General features: G+C 36.2%; 1 protein-coding gene across 2 annotated transcripts; it reads right to left on the bottom strand.

Moving 5' to 3' along the window:
- Positions 1-1199: 1199 nt before the first annotated feature.
- Positions 1200-14896, bottom strand: LOC5575375 (serine protease inhibitor 77Ba). Of its 2 annotated transcripts, none has more exons than XM_021850492.1 (6): positions 14436-14896; positions 14021-14196; positions 13759-13958; positions 2034-2325; positions 1600-1965; positions 1200-1535 (listed from the first exon to the last, which is right to left on the bottom strand). In XM_021850492.1, the coding sequence occupies exons 1-6, from the start codon at positions 14503-14505 to the stop codon at positions 1269-1271; spliced, it is 1371 nt and encodes a 456-aa protein (XP_021706184.1). In that variant the 5' UTR covers positions 14506-14896; the 3' UTR covers positions 1200-1268. The 2 variants fall into 2 exon arrangements, with proteins under 2 accessions (XP_021706184.1, XP_001661905.3); XM_001661855.3 differs by having other exon boundaries at positions 1209-1535; positions 14442-14895.
- Positions 14897-20373: the final 5477 nt, after the last annotated feature.

Genomic DNA, 20373 nt, shown 5'->3' with positions numbered 1-20373 from the left:
ACATAGGTAAATGTAGTAAAATTGTATTATATTTCACATTTATATTACTATTTCAAACGTGTTTTGTCAAAATAATTAAATGTTTAAAATTTGAAAAATATCTGTTCTGTATCTCGATACCTCCCTAACTCGATGGTCCCTTCAATATCGAGTAAGCGAGAGTTAACTGTAGTTAACCTTTTAGCACAGTTTCTCTGATAGAAACAATCCATTGGATTTTAGTTGTGAAACGTGTTCAACTGAATAAAATAAAATTTTAAGTTCAATCAACGATCTAGTATAGTGTATTCATTAGAAAAAACAATGAAATCCGATCTGCTATCACCAGAACCATTTTAAAACAAATCAATTACTGCATATGTTATCTAAGTTTAGTTATCGGTCTTTTAGATGGAGAACAAACCTACTGCAGAATTTAATGGTAATAATCTCGTTTTCATTCGTGTATTTTAAGAGCAAACCATCATCAGACTGTGTTATCAAATTTTTGTTTCATTGTTTCAACATAGCAACATATTGATTACTCGTTTTGATATCAGCAGAAAAAAACGTCATCAAAACGAGTTTTCAATTAGCTATCACAAAATCAAATTCAGTTTTCAATTTGATCTCAAACTTTGCTCGGGTATTGAATTATGCGGGCGAGGTGTAGCCAATCTACGAGATAATGTCTAACCTGATATGTGGTTATAACTTTCTTTGTACCTATTTGTGGCCGTGGGGGAAATGTTATACAATTCTTTACGTTTATCATAGCCCCGAGAAGCAAAGATTCAGACATATAAAAAACTTATGGACTTCAAGAATTTTCTAATTTCAAGTGCAAGAAGATTTGTTATTCGATCATGAATTCCAGTTATCCCGAATTGATTCCTGCAGAGTCTCTCTCAGAGGGAATAAATTCACGAATTTCTCCAGTGATTCATTCAAGAATTTACACAGAGATAACTAGTTTACATGGAACAAGTGGGAGATGGGCAAATTTTGTGGACGGTTCTCAGCCATGGTTGCATACTATTTCAATCGGTCTTCTTAAATCAGTTATCAGCTGAGATATCGTTTTGCATAGTTTACCGTATACACCGTTTTCGACACTTCTGTAGCTCTAAAGTAGCTCTACAAACACTTCATTGTTTCAATTGTTGCATATTTGGGACACACTTGTTTTATCCTATGTCAAAAATAAAAAGAACGTACGATTTAATTTGTCATTTGATGAAAAATGCTAAGATCGTGGCAACTTTATTATACAATCAATATCAACTCCCTCAAAGCGTCCTCGGATCCTTCACCTGACCCATGAAAAGGATCAGATCGTTGCGCTTGTCGACGATCAGGAACGCAAACGGCCGATTCGCGATGAACCTCGGCGGGGTGGCTTTGTTCACGAAAACGGCACCGGACACCGAAGACGCGGTCGTTCCCTCCTCGTTGACGACGATCTTGTTCTTCTGGAAAATATCATTCACGACGATATCGCTGGCGATCTTGTTGAACTGCGCAAGGCCAGTGTGGAATGCTTCCCGCATTCCCATCTGCGAATAAAATGGAAGTGATGTCAAATCAAGCTTATTAGGGATGGTAAGACAAGGATCTCACATTGAACAGCACCGACTTCAGGACGTAATCAGAGGAAATTTGGAACCGAGGTAGAAACACTTCCACCTCGTCGTCCTCGTACTCCTCTGCCACCTGTCTGAGTTCTTTGTAGATCATTTCCATGTTAAAGTTGGCCAATCTCTGGACAACCTCATGAAGGGGCACACCTTTCCGCGGAAGAATCACCAACATACTCATAAAACGATCGCTTCCATAGGGAAGTTCTACGATTTGGGCTTCCAACTCACGGAAGGCAGCAAACGGCAAAATGGCCTTCTGGAACATCATCGGGACGGAAGCCACGATTCGTTCGTTTTCGTCGTAGAAAGGAGTGCTTTCGTTGGTGTGCGATCGATTGAACGGGAACTGAAAGGTAGATAGTTCACTGAAATGTAGATAGTTGAGGTGATCAGGGTTGATCAAGGATGCCTTACCGTCCATTCTCCCTGGAAGAACAATACCGAAAGCAACAGCAGTCGAGCCTGGTCAAGATTTGTTGGATGGATTGCCCGCTTGATCTGTCCTTTGGTTGCATCGGAAACGACTTTGTTGATGTAGTTGTAGCTATCGCGTAGCGATTCGTTCGAGGAACTGAAATCCAAAGCTTCGAACAGATTCTCCCCATAGTAGGTATCAACGATGTGCTCGAAGTCGTGCCTCACTGGATGGTTCTTGTCCGTGAACATGAACTGTGCGGAAGATATCTCCACTCCGTTGGCCTTGACACTGGAACGATAATAGAAAAGATAAGTCTGTATGACCCTATTTACTTAACTAGATGTTTTACTTCCAGAGACTTGGTGTATATTTTAATACTAATATCTGAAAAGTTTCTATTTTTTATAGTAGGTCTCTTTTTTAACCAAAACGGTCTTTAAAGTCACTATTTCCCTTCTCCTTGCAGTGAATTCTGATTTGAAAAGAATCATCAGGAATTTTCACAGGTAATACTCTGAACATTTTTCAAAATGTCAAAGATTCCTGTAAGAATTTTACTAATTACAACTACAGGTTTCTCTAAAAAAATTTGAAGATTTTTTTCAGTCTTCAATCATTTCAATAAAAGCATTTTAAATTCCTAGGAATATTTTAGTAATACTTCAATAGATTTTTTTTTCAGTAATCACATAGAATGTTTTTTTTTCAAATGTATTCTCTTTTTTCTTAGAATACTTCATTTAATTCTTCACGACGATACGCTACAGGTAATTTATTTTAGTTAATATTTTAGTATTGCGATATTTTGCCTAGGTTTTCTTATCGAGGTATTCATCGAAATATTCTTAATGCATTCAGGAATTGAATGCTAATAATAAGTTATATTATCATAATGAGCTTTTTATTGGCTTTTATCGGTGAATGCAATACTTCTCAAAGTGGAAGGAAGCAAGGAAAGTAATGAAAGAATATGATGGATAGAATCGCAAGCGAGCGACGAGAGAAATGAATAGAAGTTGAAAACTAACAGAGGGCCATATAAACAACGCAATCGAAGCGACAAATCGTTACCTAACGTCCTGGGCTAGATGTTGTAGCGTTGGTCACTACTAACACTAGACAAGCAAAAATTTGTCGCCTCGACCTCTTAACTATATTGTTCGGCGGATGTTTCAGTTCCATCGATCGGTGGCATGTTTTCGAGGATTCGTATGAAAGTCGCGTTACTTATTGGATTTTTTGCGCCTCGTCTCATATGCCCCTAATTCGCCCAATTGATCTTTATTCGAACCGAAGTTTTGTAATTTCTTCGCCTATTGGATTTGATTTCCAAAGTTTAACCACTGCATGACTTTATCATATCATATCATATCAAATTCCGTTCAAACATAATTACTAAAATGTTTGCTTTTCAAAGATTTTCTGGATTCCAGAAGTTCTTTTTCGAAGAATTTAATAAAGCGTCTTCAGAATTTTTGGAGAATTTCCTGAGTATATTCTTAGAAAAAAAAAACAAACTGAGCATATTTATAAGAAATCTTTTGAAAAAAAAATCTGAAATAACGCTTGGACCCAAATTCAGCACATTTTCAAAAATTTCTGGAAAATTGAAAGTTTTAATTAGGGGTCGTCCATAAATGACGTAGCATTTTAGGGGGGAGGGGGGACTTCACGAATGTGTGACGATGTGTGACGAGGGGGAGGGAGGGGTCCCAACTAGTAGACGTAGCATTTTGAATCGTGTCGGTAAAAAATTGACTAAAAGTTTTTTTTTTTATTTTTTTTTGTTTGGGTTTGTTTGGGGTGTAAAAAATCAGTGAAAAAATGCTAAGTCATTTATGGACGGCTTCTTATTGGTATATTTTTTGAAAACAGAACTACTTATGTAGTATAATGCTTCCGAAAACAACCTGAAGAAAAATTCAGGAAATACCTGGTCCATACCCTCATATCTCAGCTCATATCTGATACAAACGCTCATTTTCGTCAAAATTTAAATTTTTCAATTATTTTCTCATGCTGCAGTTGTAATATACCATAATTTGACGGAACCAGGCAATGAGTTGATCTAGGAAACTAAGAACTAAAGATTTTGAAAGCTATCTTAGCCAACTTCGAACAAGTTGTTCGAAGAGCTCTGTTGATGATTTTTATTCCAGAATATTTGAAATTCTGATTATAAGTATAGGTAGTAAAGTACAGATTACTCTACAATACATAATAGTGATTTCTCAATTGTGAACTACTGTTTTGAGTAGAGCTGCTTAATATAGATTATATCAGCTGATGGCTGATGCTCTAAAACTATCAATATGACTTGTGAGCTATCAATATCACTTTGATTTGACAACCAACAGCGGTGATGCGACATCGCACTCTAGATCATAATCACTGCAGAATAAGTGATCACGTGGCAATTATGGTGATGGAGTAGACAGCATGAGGTTGATGTGATATAGATCGATTCGAATTGTATCGCAGTCGGCCTGTACGAATCAGCACATTTTAAGCTTTCACGAGCAACTTTGGTTTTGAAAGATTAATGACCCATTTTTTCATAAATCGTTTTCAATGTAAACAGCATGACTAACTATTGTTTTGTTGACACATCAGACCTTAGCCTGTCACATCAGTGACACACGCAAATGAAAAAAAAAATGAATGTACATATAGCTTTCTGGGGAATGGTTCATTCTGGAGAACGGAATTCTGGGGAACGGTTTTCGGGGGAATGATTTTCTGGGGAATGTTATAGAATACCTCAATGAATTCAACAAGTGATTCATTATTAGGCTCCTCTAGAAATGTATTGGACTCCAAATTTCTCCAACATTTCGTCTACGAATAACCCCTCCAGTTCTTCCAAACAATCTCGATTAATTTTTGAGTAAAGGCCGGTTTGCTACTGACAAGAAAAGGAATCGCCTATCTCGATGCGTGGAAAATTTCTCCCAAGAAATGGTCAAGAAAATCACTTTTGTCTGATCGCAGTACGCAGTTGAGAAGAAATGTCATTTCAAAGGGGGCTCTCTGTAGGAAATTTCTTGACCCTTTCAGTCAAGGAATTTCTTTACTTTTCTTGAGCGAAACAGCATACTTAGCTTAAAGCGAAATATGCACTTCAACAGAAAAGTAATCGCCTATCTCGATGCGTGGCAAATTTCTTGCAAGGAATGCTCAAGAAAAGCATTTTTCTTTGATCGCAGTACGCAGTTGAGCGGTTCCATTTGAATTCGAATGTCGGTTTACTTTTGTATTTTTTGATTTGGCTGAAATTTGGCATATGCTTTCTTTATGCCCAAAAATGCCTATTTGCATCATCGGTTCGCCATTTTTACCCTAGCGTTACTTTTGAGAAGGGCCTAAGAAAAAATGCCTTAACAATTTTCAAAAAATTAAAACTCAGAAACTATTTGTCTGATCGGTTTGGTGTCTTCCGCAAAGTTTTAGGTTATTGTTGGAACTATCTGGAAAAAATATACACTGTAAAAAAAAATTGTATTTTTTTTATTTCGAAAATAAAGCTTAAAAATCCATTTTCACAAAAATCGTTTTCTTGATTTTTTTATTTTTTTATATTTTAAAGTAGACAAAAAATTGAGTCTTTTGCACAGTGGGTCAAAATGGAGAAATCATGGACAAAAAAGTTATGATTTTTTGAAAAAAAGGTGAATTTTTGAAAATGGTCATAATAAACTTTTTTAATATTTTTCAACTCGATTTTATGAAAGTACGCAAAATTTACAACAAAAAAGCTATACGGAAAAATCAGGCTAACTTTTACCGTTTTAAAGATACAGTGATTTTAATACAGTGAAACCTCCATGAGTCGATATTGAAGGAACCATCGACTCATGGAAATATCGAGCCATGGAACAGCAATCCTTTGGAAAGCTGCTTCTAGGGACCATCATAGTAACCATGAAATTTTGTTTTTAGTATGGTTCCATGAGTCGATATCGAGTCATGGAACATCGACTCATGGAGGTATCACTGTACAGTTAACTCTCCCTTACTCGATATTGAAGGGACCATCGAGTTAGGGAGGTATCGAGATACAGAACACTATTTTTCATAATTTCATTTTTTTATTATTTTGACAAAATACATTCTGAATAGTTATTTTTACTTGAATAACAAAACAATTTTACCTCATTTACCTATGTACCACTTTTTTACCAATCTGCAAAAATTAAAAATTTTAGCACCCAGAAATTGGCTGTAAACCTTAATTTTACTATCAATTTAATCATAATAATAAAATTCATGAAATTTATTACCGTTTGGAGGACATTTGGAACTTTTCATGAAAATATCGAGTTAGAGAGGTAAACTCACTTGGGAATTTGAAACAGATATCATCGAGTTAGGGAACATCGAGTTAGAGAGGTATCGAGTTACAGAGGTATCAAAGCATGCTAGATTGAAGGGACCGCGCATTCCATCGAGTTAGGGGAAATATCGAGATACAGAATATCGAGTAAGGGGGAGATGATTGTACAAAATTATGATATAATTTTCAATTTTCGGTCATTATAATATAATTTAGAAACGGTTTGTCCGATCAGTTTGGTGTCTTCCGCAAAGTTTTAGGTTATTGTTGGGACTATCTGGAAAAAAATATACACTGTAAAAAAAATGTTGTAATGTTTTATATATCGAAAATAAAGCTTAAAAATCAATTTTCTCAAAAATCGTATTTTTGATTTTTTTAATTTTTTTATATGTTGAAGTAGACAAAAAACGAAGTCTTTTGCACAGTGGGTCAAGATGGAGAAATCATGGACAAAAAAGTTATAATTTTTAATTTCTTAATAAAAATCTTAGCAATCCATCAAGAAAAACATCCACAACTAATTTTTCAGAGATCTTCTTCTTCTAGGCATTAACGTCCTCACTGGAACAGAGCCGGCTTCTCAGCTTAGTGTTCTTATGAGCACTTCCACAGTTATTAACTGAGAGCTTTCATTGCCAAAGTTGCCATTTTCGCATTCGTATATCGTGTGGCAGATACGATTATACTATATGCCCAGGGAAGTCAAGGAAATTTCCTTTACGAAAAGATCCTGGACCGTCCGGGAATCGAACCCAGACACCTTCAGCATGGCTTTGCTTTGTAGCCGCGGACTCTAACCACTCAGCTAAGGAAGGCCCCAGAGATCTTCTCAAGAGTTTATCAGAAGTTTCCTCAGAAATTACTAAGAGACTTGTTTTAGCGATACTTTCCGATTGTTTTTTTCTCCAATAATGTCTTAAAAATATTCTTGACGACTCCTAGGAGACATCCATGAAAAATAATATCAATTTCAAATATCTAAAATAATGTATGATTGTCATTATGAAGAAATCATATTAGGATTCTTTGAAATAATTTCTTAAGATGTACTTAGAGAAATTCTTGGTTGAAATTTAGTACAAATTGATTAACAATTCTGAAGGAAATTATTACTCGAGATCTCCAAAGTATCTCAAATGAAAATCATGGACGAAATCCAGGAATTCCTGAAAAAAACATAGTGTTTAGATTCCCCATAAAAATCGTAAATTCATAATTTTATGAAAACTTCAATCTTCTGATTTCTGTTGGGATTGTTTTTGCTTTCATAGTTCCTATATGGACTCTTTTTGGTTCCCGTTTGGTCGCTTTTTATTCCTGTTGCAAAAGTACTCAGCCGCTCTAGCTTAATCTAGGATAAAACTCTAAAAGTCATCGATAACCACGTGTGTAGCTCGTTGTTTCCGAACAAATGAATGAATAAGCATCCAAATCAACACCATGGGCAGATACAGGATGATCCTTTCTTCACCATAGTTTTGTAAAATAACGTGTAAATCCATGCGAACAATCAAAATGGCCACCAATGGCTTTTAGGGCGAGATCATAAATTATGCGAGAATTTATGTAAAACCTTTTCATAAATAAATATGACGAACAGTTGAAAAATTTTAGGCGGAATGGGTCCAGACCTGACTCACCTGCCCAAATCAAACTATAATACCTACTATTTCATCTACAAAGCCTTGATCTATATTTCGAGCAGTAACTAATAATTGAGAGTGGAAAATTTTCAGTGACGTTTATGCAGATTGGATTATTTGTTTCTGGAAGATTTCACAAATTATGATTGTATTGAAATTTTGGCAAGAATCAATTTTTTGACCAAAAAATATCTGCGCGAGAAAAATTTTGAGAGAATTTCAAGGGAAATTGCTACCAAAATTTTGTAGTCCAATTTTCGGTAGCATTCATGGTCCAGCTCCGAAGAAATTTAAATTTTCGGAATTTACAAAACTTTTTCATAATTTTTAGAGGTGTTGCTAGTTGACCCAGTAACGCCCAGTTGTTACTTTTATGAATACAGTTATTTTTTTGGAAAAAAAATGGAAGGATGATATCACAGCATATCTCAGCAAAGTTATGAAAGAGCTCAAGGGCAGTCTACCCGGGTAGAGGTGAATAATAAAATAATGGTAAAATAAGAACAAATTTTGCAATCATATCTAAAACAGACATCGCCATCACAGTAAAATGTGTCATTATTTTGATATTTGAAAACTTTATTTAAATAATTCATGAGAACAAACCAACATCAAATTTTGTCATAATATCTCATTTTACAATTCGTATGATATTCATTGAAGATTTAAAAAGCAAATGTTTTTTTGCACGAAAGCAAAAAGTTTATTTTTCAATCATGCTAAATTTAGATATTAAAGTCAAAGAACTAAAATTACCATTATTTTGATCTTCTCGTGAATAGCTTATTTAGTTATTATTTTGTAATCAATATCTAAATAATAACATATTTTGTTATTCACGGTTGCTTATATGTTTGCTATTACTTTGTTCTTACAATGGTAAAATACGATATTATTTAGTTTTTATGCCATATAAACTTAGTTATTATTTTTGTTATTTTATCTCTTATTTCAAACAAACAAAGAACAAATTTTGCTATTCAAACATTCTATTTTAATGGTAAGTTTTTTTATTCTTTTGCAATTCTCCTCTACCCGGGTAATAAAGCATAAATAAGCATAAATTATTTTAACATTTTGGGCTGTTTTGTGAGTAGCTCTTGTCGGCATCACCATGCTCGTCTTATGTCACAATAAGCGTGGTTTCCAAATAAGAGATTCTCGAACGATTCTGGGCAAACATTAGAAACGGGAACATCGATACAGTCGAATTTTGTTCGTTGCACTACGTTTAATTGCACTTCGTTTTAATTGGGCTCCCGTTAAGTGGGCTATGGCCCACCTAAAACGAAGGCAAGCGTCACTTTCTGACATAAACCGCAATTTGTGATTGTTGGTAGCCCTGAATTTCTATTGTAATCGGTTCTTGACAGCTCAAAAATTAGCCCGATTAGTGAAAGTCTTTCACTAGGTGGGCCACGGGTTTAGTGCAACCAGCCTCCTGACACCGCCCATACAACCCCATTGAAAAATAACGAGCAAACATCTCTGGTTCCTAATGGGAAATGTTTCCCACTGACAGCTCAATGTTTGTAAACAAATAACCGTTTGAGGAATAATAATCGATGATGGCGAAATCTTTTTCTTCGAAAAATTTCTTTTCCCGCATAACAACAGTTATTCGAACAAACAAACGGTTGCAAACTATTGGATTGCAGTACAGCAAGTCAATTTGGGTTAAAGTGATTAGCTAGAAACACATTTTAATATTGGAGGAAAAATTCCCTAATATGATTAGGCCATTGTACGTTGTTGCTCTTGAGTTTGATGCTGACCACGGAAACATGGCTGCCTAGCACCGGGTTGAGTGCAACGAACAAAAGTTGACTGTATCGGTAAACAATGACTTTGCCAGTCGCTGTCGCTTTAGCCTTTTTCAAATGTTGGTCCAGGATTGTAGAATGGAACCAGGCAGATTTCAGAATGGATCCTGGGATTCCAGAGCAGATCGTAGGATTTCATTATGTACCCTGGGATTGTGTGGGTCGCTGGGTCTCCAGTGTTGATCCTGGTATTTCAGTGTAGATCCTTTGATTGCAGTGTGGATTCTAGGATTGTAGCATTTCAGTGTGGATCCTTTGATTTCCATGTGAATATTGAGATTGTAGGATTTAAGTGCGGATCTTGGGGTTTTAATGAATTATGTGGATCGCAGAATTTCAGTGCGGAACTTGGTATTTCAATGTGGTGGATCCTAGCATTTTAAATTTCTAGGGATATTTTAAGAATACTTCAATAGATTTTAGCTACATGTAATTTATTTTAGTTAAAATTTTAGTATTGCGATATAAATTTTGCCTAGGTTTTCTCATCGAGGAATTTATCGAAATATTCATAATGCATTCAAAAATTGAATAATGCTGTAATAACAAGTTATCTAATGTTTCTCTTGATTTTTTCGTGCCTCCAGCAATCCTCAGAAGAACTCCTGTAAGAATTTTTCTGTAAATATCTCCAAGTAATCTAACAAAATGTTTTCGATCAGATTCCTTCGAACCCAATTCCTAAAATTTCTGTTTTCCAAAGATTTTCTGGATTCCCGAAGCTTTTATTTTTCAAGGAATTTAATGACGCGTCTTTAGAATTTTTGGAGAATAGGGTCCTAAAATGTTTAATGAAATCTTGTTTTCATTTAATAACACGAAAAAACATGTTACTGCAGTAACATTTTTTCCCGCTCAAATAACGGCTACATCATATTTAAACTTCAATTTGAAAATTGGGTCCATAAATGAACCTTGACACTTAAGATCATGTTTGACGTTCGCTTAGTCGACAAAAACACCACAGGGGTTGTTCCTATCTGACATTTCGGAAGGGACACGGAAAACAAAATATACCCAAAACATTGAGTTTAAGCCAAGGGGTGACAGAATTTGAAAAAAAAAATTGATAGTGTCAGTGTAATTTTGAAGCGCAGTTTAGATTTTTTGGCTCGATGAATGATGACAAACATATTTGTTTTATTAGTTTTTCCTTATGTTTCTCTCTTAACAAAATTTAATGTAAAATCGCTTAGTTCCAGAACTGAAAAAGTTACGTCACCTTATTACGACACTGAAGACGACCTTACAGTTGAGGTCGAAATACGCGTATCGTATCTGTCAAAAGATACAAACTCTGATGGAATTAAATGGTATACAGTCAACTCTCCCTTAATCGATATTGAAGGGACCATTGAGTTAGGGAGGTATCGAGATACAGAACACATATTTTTTTTCAAATTTTAAACTTTTCATTGTTTTTATAAAATACATTCAAAATAGTAATTTTAACGAAAATTCAATATAATTCTACCACATTTACCTACGTCCCTGGCCAAGAGCATAGGGTTTGACGGTGTCAAAGTAGAAGGTACACCATAATAATACCCGTCTGTGAAACATATCACGTTACCAATACTTTGGCACACCTCTAACGGTTCATGATTTATCATGAAACGGCTGCATTCAGGCGGAGGATCTGTCAATATGTTTCGGCATATTATCAGGTCCTCTTCGAACGGAGGGACCGCCAGGGCTCATTAGTTACTTATAAACCAGTGCTGGTTGTTGATGGTTCAGTTCGTTTACACGAGCTGTACAATCCTTTGTACAAATCAGTAATGGTGGTTAAGTTTCGAAGCCAACATGTGCTCAATCGTTTTATAATGCAACATAAGAATGTGTGTTTGGTGAAACTCTGCGTTACACTCGTCGTTATAAAATTGATAATTGTGAGGGTGCTAATAATGATGTTTGAAAATAAAGAGAAACACGTGGTAACACTAACAAACTGGTGGTTTATTTGAAACTGATTTCTGGTACTGGCGACAGGGTGATATTTATACTACTATGGTTGCTATGCAGTTGTTATATATAATGATCATAGCAACAGGGTAACTAACTGTATATAATATGGAATTCAAATATTACTGAGTTGCTTTGAATTCAACAGAAAAAATGCATCGTGATGAAAATATGAAAATGGCATTGGAAGTGATTGTGATAGTTTTGTTAAATATACAAATAATAATTATATGAACCCTACTAGTTTAACAATGGCCATAATACAATTTGCAATTATTTCTCTGAAGATAAACACTATGGCCTAGTTCTTCACACATGCATGATAAAAGTGTTTATTATGACAGCGTGTGCAGAAGGATGGATCGAAGTGATTTTTTTTTACTGTAACTTTCTTGATCGTAGTTTGAATAGTAATGTAGTAATTCTACAGCAACACTAATAATAAAAAAAAAACTAAACTGAATATCTTTTAATTACTTAGTAACGATAACAGATGGTAAATGATAATTACAATGAATTTATATGAAAATGGTGTGATGTAATTTTAATGAAAATTTGTAGTTGTGATAGTGAAAAGTGATATACCTAATGGATACTATATCTGAAGTGTTTCACGAAAGTTGATGAGTTATATTCGGTGGCATACGTGATAGTGTCGATAGTGAGTGATGAAATGAAATGGAGATTGAAGACTTTTTAATAAAACTATTTCGTTCTTCTTTTTAACCACTCTAGTAGCATTTCAGGCCTTATCATAGTTTGATAGTAGTCTGAACTACTAGACTGCAAAACTACGGTAAGGGCTGATTGCTGCTAGGGTACACAGTGACGTCTGTGTGATGAACGTAATAGAGGTTTATAAAAGCAAATGCTGGGAAGGAGCCAGTACTACCCCTATCGCTACCGACAAAAAAAAAAGAAAATTGCCACATTTACCTATGTGACACATTTTTACCGATCTGCAAAAAATGAAAATTTTATCACCTAGAAATGGACAGTAAACCATGATTTAACTATCAATTCAATCATAATATTCAAATTCATGAAATTGATTATCATTTGTTGGACATTTGAAACTTCTCTTGAAAATATCGAGTTAGAGAGGTAAACTCACTTGGGAAACTGAAACAGCTTGCATCGAGTTAGAGAGGTATCGACTTACAGAGGTACCAAAGCATGCTAGATTGAAGGGATCGCGCATTCCATCGAGTTGGGGGAAATATTGAGATACAGAATATCGAGTAAGGGAGAGTTAACTGTAGTACTAAAAAATGTGGAAGAATCTAGGCAAGTTATGGGGATCCTTTCCCATCTGGCCCTTCCTTACACTGCTTGAAGTTCCTTCTGAACCGTATCTTCCCTACGACTCTAATAAACTGTTTCTTTACGAAAAAAGCGTTTTCATAAAAAAAATCTTGTGCAAATAAATTAGTATAATTGTTAGCAACAGGTATAAAAAAAAAATCGATATTCAATAGTAAATTGATTGTTTATCAGTTTAATTTTACTATTGAAAAAGTTAAATTAATCTGAGTGTAGAATTCTCATTTAACTTTACCGAAGGACCTATGTAACAATGAGATATTATCTCCTCTCTCGCTCTCTTTCAGTTATGACAGTGCAATACTAAAGCTTTTGAGAAGATTTTCACTATTGATCGAAAAACAATGTCTTTATTTCATTGATTAAAGAGAAAGTAATCAAAGGGAGATGCCTAGATTGTGTAGGGGTTCATGGGAATCTTTGTGAACCATGCGTGTAATCTTTTTATGGTCTTAGAGTATTCTATACCTGGTGAAAAGGGTAAAATGTTGATTAAGAAGCAATGTGCTCAACTGGTCCCGAACCTGTCAACTCTATCAGTTATTCCTCATTTCATCCACAAACGTTTCCAGCATTATTCTTCTTAGTTTGAAACTGAGCCAAAACATAATATAATTATGTTTCAACTTACTTGATAGTTTCCTGGAAACTTTTGAAGTGATGTTTGATCAGATTCTGATCCTGCACACTCATCACTTCGAGAATCTCTCTGAGCGTTTCTCCTTCGGCGCCTTCGCTCAGCAAAGCCAGAAGAGTCCACACGGACAGCGGCGAAACGAAGATGTTGGTTGTCGTCACATTGCGATCATTGTCCACGGTTAGACTCACTTGCTGAAATGGAATACGATCGATCATTAGAACGATCTTCCCTGTTTGCCTGTTTGTTATTGTACCTTGAAAAAGTTCAGAGAGAAATTTTGCGAGCCTTTGTAGAAGTTTTCATTTATGGCATTAGGCATTTGCTGCTGCACTGGGTTGTTCACCGTTGACTGATCTATGCTTGGACCTTGACCCGCAACAATAGCATTCAATGCAAAAATCACCGCGCTCCAAACAAACATTCCATTGCCTGCAAATAAACCAGTTTGAACGGTATTATCCCCAGATGGTCTGAATCAACACTCGACGCCTTGGATAACATTGGTAACCGGTTCTCCTCCTGTAGTCTTCTTAAAACCTCTTCACTTCGCTTACGTCATAACTTTTTCATATGCGAAGCATCTTGCGACGATCACACCGAAGAATGGGAGGAACACAAGAAGTCAAGGTCGTGAACCAGTTCCAGAATGATCACAAACGACGACGCACCCTTACCGCTAGTAGACGCCGCCATCGCCGTCTTCTTGATCATACGTTGCAGGAACGCGAAGATGCGCATGAAGAGAACGATGATCGCTGATTTCGGTTGTAAACTATGATCTTCCGGAATCGTACGCGAAATGACGGCGACGACGATCTTCTACACCCTACCCGCACAGCCGTTACAATTAATTTGATGGCACCAATACTATACGGCTAAACCACTGGGTAGACAAGCAGTATTACCAATCAATGACTCAAACGGGGATTTACGTCTGGATCGCTGTTATCCTGTGTGAGCGCGTCGCAATGAGAGATGATCGTTTGTTTGTACTTATACCGGTTATCAACGCGAGTCAGCGGTAGTAGGTACACGATCGACACGGTATCGCGTATAGACAAACGGCACTGGAACGGAAACTGGAAACGTACGAACTAGAAGAGAGCACGATCGTTACTAAACGGGTGATTTTTGACGATCAGCCGGGTCTCTCCAACAGCAGTCGAAGTCGCTGTTTAGGTAGTGAGTAAAACTGTAGGTAATCGCGAGAGATTTTCCCAGGTTTGTTAAGCCGATCGTTTATAATACAGCAATTCCTCGATGTATGCGCTAACGTGCATTTTTGATATTTTTGCCAGACGCAATGAAGAACCCAATATTTTTAAATCAAGAGCATGATGACTTAGAAGGATAGAGCAGAATAGAACTCTTACTGAACATAGTTGTGTTAGATTGCCACTTCATTTTCAAATGTTTAATGGTTTTTCACGAACATCTGGGTCTCTCCAACAGTCGTAGTCGCTACTTGGGTAGTAAAAAGCTACCAAGATTTTCCCAGATTTGTTTAACCCAATGAGTTTGATAATAGGGTAGAAGTACCAATTATGGCTATAGCACCAATTATGGCAATAGTGGGAACAAAAAGAGATTTTTCTTATTGTTGCACTAGAATATAACGGCTTATATTCACAGGAATGATAAACCTATTTATTTTTGATGGTAACTAAAGCTTTATAAGAACATTCGTGCAATAAGCTTCGAAAAATGAACATCTGAAAATTTTGCCTCACACATATGTCACCTTCTTAGCAGTTTGCTAAAGGACACCACTTACGAAATGTATGTTTTTATCCGGAAAAACTGCTTCAACCTATGTTGTCTAATGAGAACAAATGAATAAATGTAACTGGAACAAGGAGTGTATGAGAACCCAATTATGGCGATACTCTGGAGGCAGATTGTTTACAATTTTTGATCAGTGAAATAGAAGAAGTGAAGCTATTTTACGGGTGACTTCCACGACGGGAAGGTTCGGTAAGGCATGATCTTCATGTTTTGTACTCAATAGGGTGATATTCAAAACTGAAAAGGCAATAGATGGCTCTTTTTCAATGGTAGTAAAAACGAAATCCTGAAGCAAAGAAAGCACCGCGGAAGATGACCTAAACACAAAATGTTATGTATTCACTTTACACTTGATTTCTAATCACTACTTTTTTTATTCTCTTTCCTAATTGCAAGCAATTTACAATTTTTATTATATTCCATACGTTTTGACAGTTCTCCGAGTACCATTCTTCCATGCGCTTGTGTTGAAAGTTTGAGAAATTTGAGAATCCAGCGTAGCGCGATCAGTGAGCGGAATACAAACATCAGTGTCGCCGCTCGGCGGTCGGTTAAAGAAACTAAATGTTCGGAAGGTTGTTGCCTGTACTTTTTGCCGCTGGCGCCAACTGTTAGCGTTTAAGAACAAAATAAACAGTCGTTACCCTATTGCTAAGATTTATCAATCACACGTTCGAAAACGTTCGCAAGCGGAATATGTTAATTTCAAGGAAGAGGGGGGTTTTCAGTGGCACTCGATTTTTGAATTTTCCCTCTTTTTTCGTTAAAATTAGGCGCTGAAAAGGTAATGTGAGTTCATTAATGCTGTTTTGTATCATAATTTGCGTTTTCACTACATTTAGACTCCTTTTCGAAAGGTAATTTGCTCCCATGAACCCATTGCCATAAATTGATTTTACATGTATTTAACACAAAACTTTTGGAAAACTTTATGAGCAATCACTTCATTACATCTTAGCGTTGCATTATCATTCGCTCTGGATGACGTTTGAGTTCATTTCGTGCAAATATTCGATAGTCCATAATAGGGCGATATTCAAAACTGAAAAGGCAATAGATGGCTCTTTTTCAGTGGTAGTAAAAACGAAATCCTGAAGCAAAGAAAGCACCACGGAAGATGAACTAAACACAAAAAGTTATGTACCATGCCCACACAGTTACGGATCACCCACAGTGACGGATCACTTTGGCGTTCAACAGCGGATGACTCGATCAAAACATAAATGTTGACGTAAAACATATTTTTCCTATGTTATACTATTCTACCATTTGTAATGTTAAGCACAACATTCAACCGCTAAATAACGGTGTATTTGACAAATGTTCAGTTGGTACCACACAAGTATCATTATATGGTCGTTTTCTGTAAGAAGTGCCGTCAGCATTCATAAGCTCCCACAGGTGCTAAAATTCAAATATTATGGCAGAAAAAATGCTCGTTCGCTTCGATTTAGTATGAATTCATCTTTGGAAAACATTTTCCTTAATAGGCAAATTTAATGCGCCACCAGCATAGAGGTCGCTAGGTAAGAAGGAAAGAAATGTCATTGAAAATGTTTGTTTACGTCCAAAATTCAATTTTTTCGACCCAAAAATTAGCTCATAATCAATTAATTATTAAACTATTTTCCATTGGCATAATCATGTTGACCCTTTATTCTTGCGAAACGCATGATTTCACAACAAATTTAGTCACAAACAAAGAATCCGGATGTTTATAACCTATGTAGCCAAATACCAATTTTCCAATTTTATCCCACAAATCGTACATGAGCACTAACCGGATCTATACATTTTGGAAGGAAAAAAAATTTATCATGTTTTTCAATGCTCTCTGATCGTCTACAACATAACTATTTCGAGAAAAAGTGTAATACGCTCCCAATCGCGAAACGCAACATACTGTTAGCCATCTATACTTTGGTAGCGCAACTAGTCAGATGATGAGAGATTTGATTTTTCACGCATCCATCACATGCCGCTGTGGGGAAAAATGTTTTATTTTCCTGATATAAGACGGTTCACAGTGAAACAGTTAGGCGGAAAAGGTAGGAATATCCATTCTTTATGTTCTACATATGTTTGTTTTTTGTATTATTGCACTACTTTCATAAAAATTGAGATCCGGCTGGTAGGAGCACTAGTTTGAGGTTGGAAAACCAGGATATGTGAGGTTAGTTTCATTGGAACTTTCGCCTGCGCGATTTTTGCGCTTGAATAAAACACGCTTCGGGACATTCTCCGCTGCCCCTAAAAATACCATTGGGTAGATAAATGAATTCTCTACCATTGGATCTCATTCAATTTCATACATAAGTGAAGTAAGCGGTGAAAATAAATATTTTGTTCCGAATGTTTTGAAACCATGAATGAGTTTGACATTGATCTCGTCAACCATCATCATGACGACAGCAGCACACCCCACCGGACGAATTGTCTTCTTGGGAGCGAATATGTGTGCTCCTTCCTATGCTGCACACGGTGCGTTCTCAACCCAACCTCTTTTATGACGGTTCTCCTACTAGCCACCAGATGTCGAAGTGATCGTTCAGCTTTGAAAATATTAGCCTATTGTTGATTGTAAATACTGAATATTAGCAGTTTTAACTAGTAATCCATAATATGGACGAGGACATGATTGTTTACTACGGTTATGGATCACTTCCAAAGAATGTAGATTTCTGCCATTTTAAGCATTGGATTCGACATTTTCAGACAATAGCACTAAGCATAAAACTAATAAAACATCAAGGTTTGTAAATTTCATATTTAGCAGACAAAAATGAGTGGAAAACTTGGTGTGGAGCGAAAACAGTACATGTCTCAATTACTACAATACAGTATCACAATAAAAAGGGCATTTTACCCTTGTTTCTAGCTCTAACACTGCTATTGTTTGCAGTAATATATGACACATTGTCAAATTTCGCCATACCATGCAATACAGATGCATTGAGTTGAAAATCTCTTGATTTTGCGCACTGATCCGTAATATGTCACAATTTGATCCATAATATGAACATTGATCCATAATATGGTTTTCAGGAACCGACGCAATTTTTAATTTTTATGCAATCCTATGTAAATATTACACTCAAAACAGTTTACTAACCGAAGTTCCAATTTGAAACGATTTGATTCGTGCTTTTAGATTACAATTTTACGTTTTCCATGTCGTTATATTGAATTTTATAGGTTGGACTCCACACTATTTGATCCATAACTGTGGGGTCATGGTATTCACTTTACACTTGATTTCTAATCACTACTTTTTTGATTAAGTTTCCTAATTGCAAGCAATTTACAATTTTCATTATTTTCCATTCGCTCCCAATACGACAATTCGTCCGGTGGGGTGTGCTGCTGTCGTCATGATGATGGTTGACGAGAGCAATGTCAAATTCATTCATGGTTTCAAAACATTCGGAACAAAATATTTATTTTCACCGCTTACTTCACTTATGTATGAAATTGAATGAGATCCAATGGTAGAGAATTCATTTATCTACCCAATGGTATTTTTAGGGGCAGCGGAGAATGTCCCGAAGCGTGTTTTATTCAAGCGCAAAAATCGCTCAGGCGAAAGGTCCAATGAAACTAACCTCACATATCCTGGTTTTCCAACCTCAAACTAGTGCTCCTACCAGCCGGATCTCCATTTTTATGAAAGTAGTGCAATAATACAAAAAAGAAACGTATGTAGAACATAGAAAATGGATATTCCTACCTTTTCCGCCTAACTGTTTCACTGTGAACCGTTTTATATCAGGAAAATAAAACATTTTTCCCCACAGCGGCATGTGATGGATGCGTGAAAAATCAAATCTCTTATCATCTGACTAGTTGCGCTACCAAAGTATAGATGGCTAACAGTATGTTGCGTTTTGCGATTGGAAGCGTATAGGCTAATATTTTCAAAGCTGAACGATCACTTCGACATCTGGTGGCTAGTAGGAGAACCGTCATAAAAGAGGTTGGGTTGAGAACGCACCGTGTGCAGCATAGGAAGGAGCACACATATTACACTTTTTCTCGAAATAGTTATGTTGTAGACGATCAGAGAGCATTGAAAAACATGATAAATTTTTTTTCCTTCCAAAATGTACAGATCCGGTTAGTGCTCATGTACGATTTGTGGGATAAAATTGGAAAATTGGTATTTGGCTACATAGGTTATAAACATCCGGATTCTTTGTTTGTGACTAAATTTGTTGTGAAATCATGCGTTTCGCAAGAATAAAGGGTCAACATGATTATGCCAATGGAAAATAGTTTAATAATTAATTGATTATGAGCTAATTTTTGGGTCGAAAAAATTGAATTTTGGACGTAAACAAACATTTTCAATGACATTTCTTTCCTTCTTACCTAGCGACCTCTATGCTGGTGGCGCATTAAATTTGCCTATAGACCAATCCAGTTGCCTGCGTAGTAGTGCAATGTTGACAAAATTTTCTTTGTTTGCTGTGAGAACTGTCACAACATTGCTTTTGTTTGCTGTGAGAATCCAAATATAAACAGAATTGCTGCAAAACAACCACTTCTTTGTTGGCCTGCTGTTGACCGAAAGCTCAATAACGTCAAACAAACATCGATACATTTTCATTCTGAGGAAATCGACTTGTGTAAGATTGATTGTGCGTTGGTGTTCGTGGCAGTTTGCATGGGGACCTCTATAGTGGTTTCTGCGCTCATGTACATACATGTTACATGTCACCAACACTACTTAAAGAGTGCTGGTGGAAAATATAAACAAAAATCAGCTGTTCCCTGCAAAATCAAACGGCAGTATTTTCAACCAGCAAATTTGCGCACGTGTTC

The sequence above is a fragment of the Aedes aegypti genome, chromosome 3 (genome assembly GCF_002204515.2).
Source record: "Aedes aegypti strain LVP_AGWG chromosome 3, AaegL5.0 Primary Assembly, whole genome shotgun sequence".
NCBI classification, from domain to species: Eukaryota; Metazoa; Arthropoda; class Insecta; order Diptera; family Culicidae; genus Aedes; species Aedes aegypti.
Note: the sequence above shows the minus strand (reverse complement) of the source record. Positions and strands in the feature narration are given on the sequence as shown.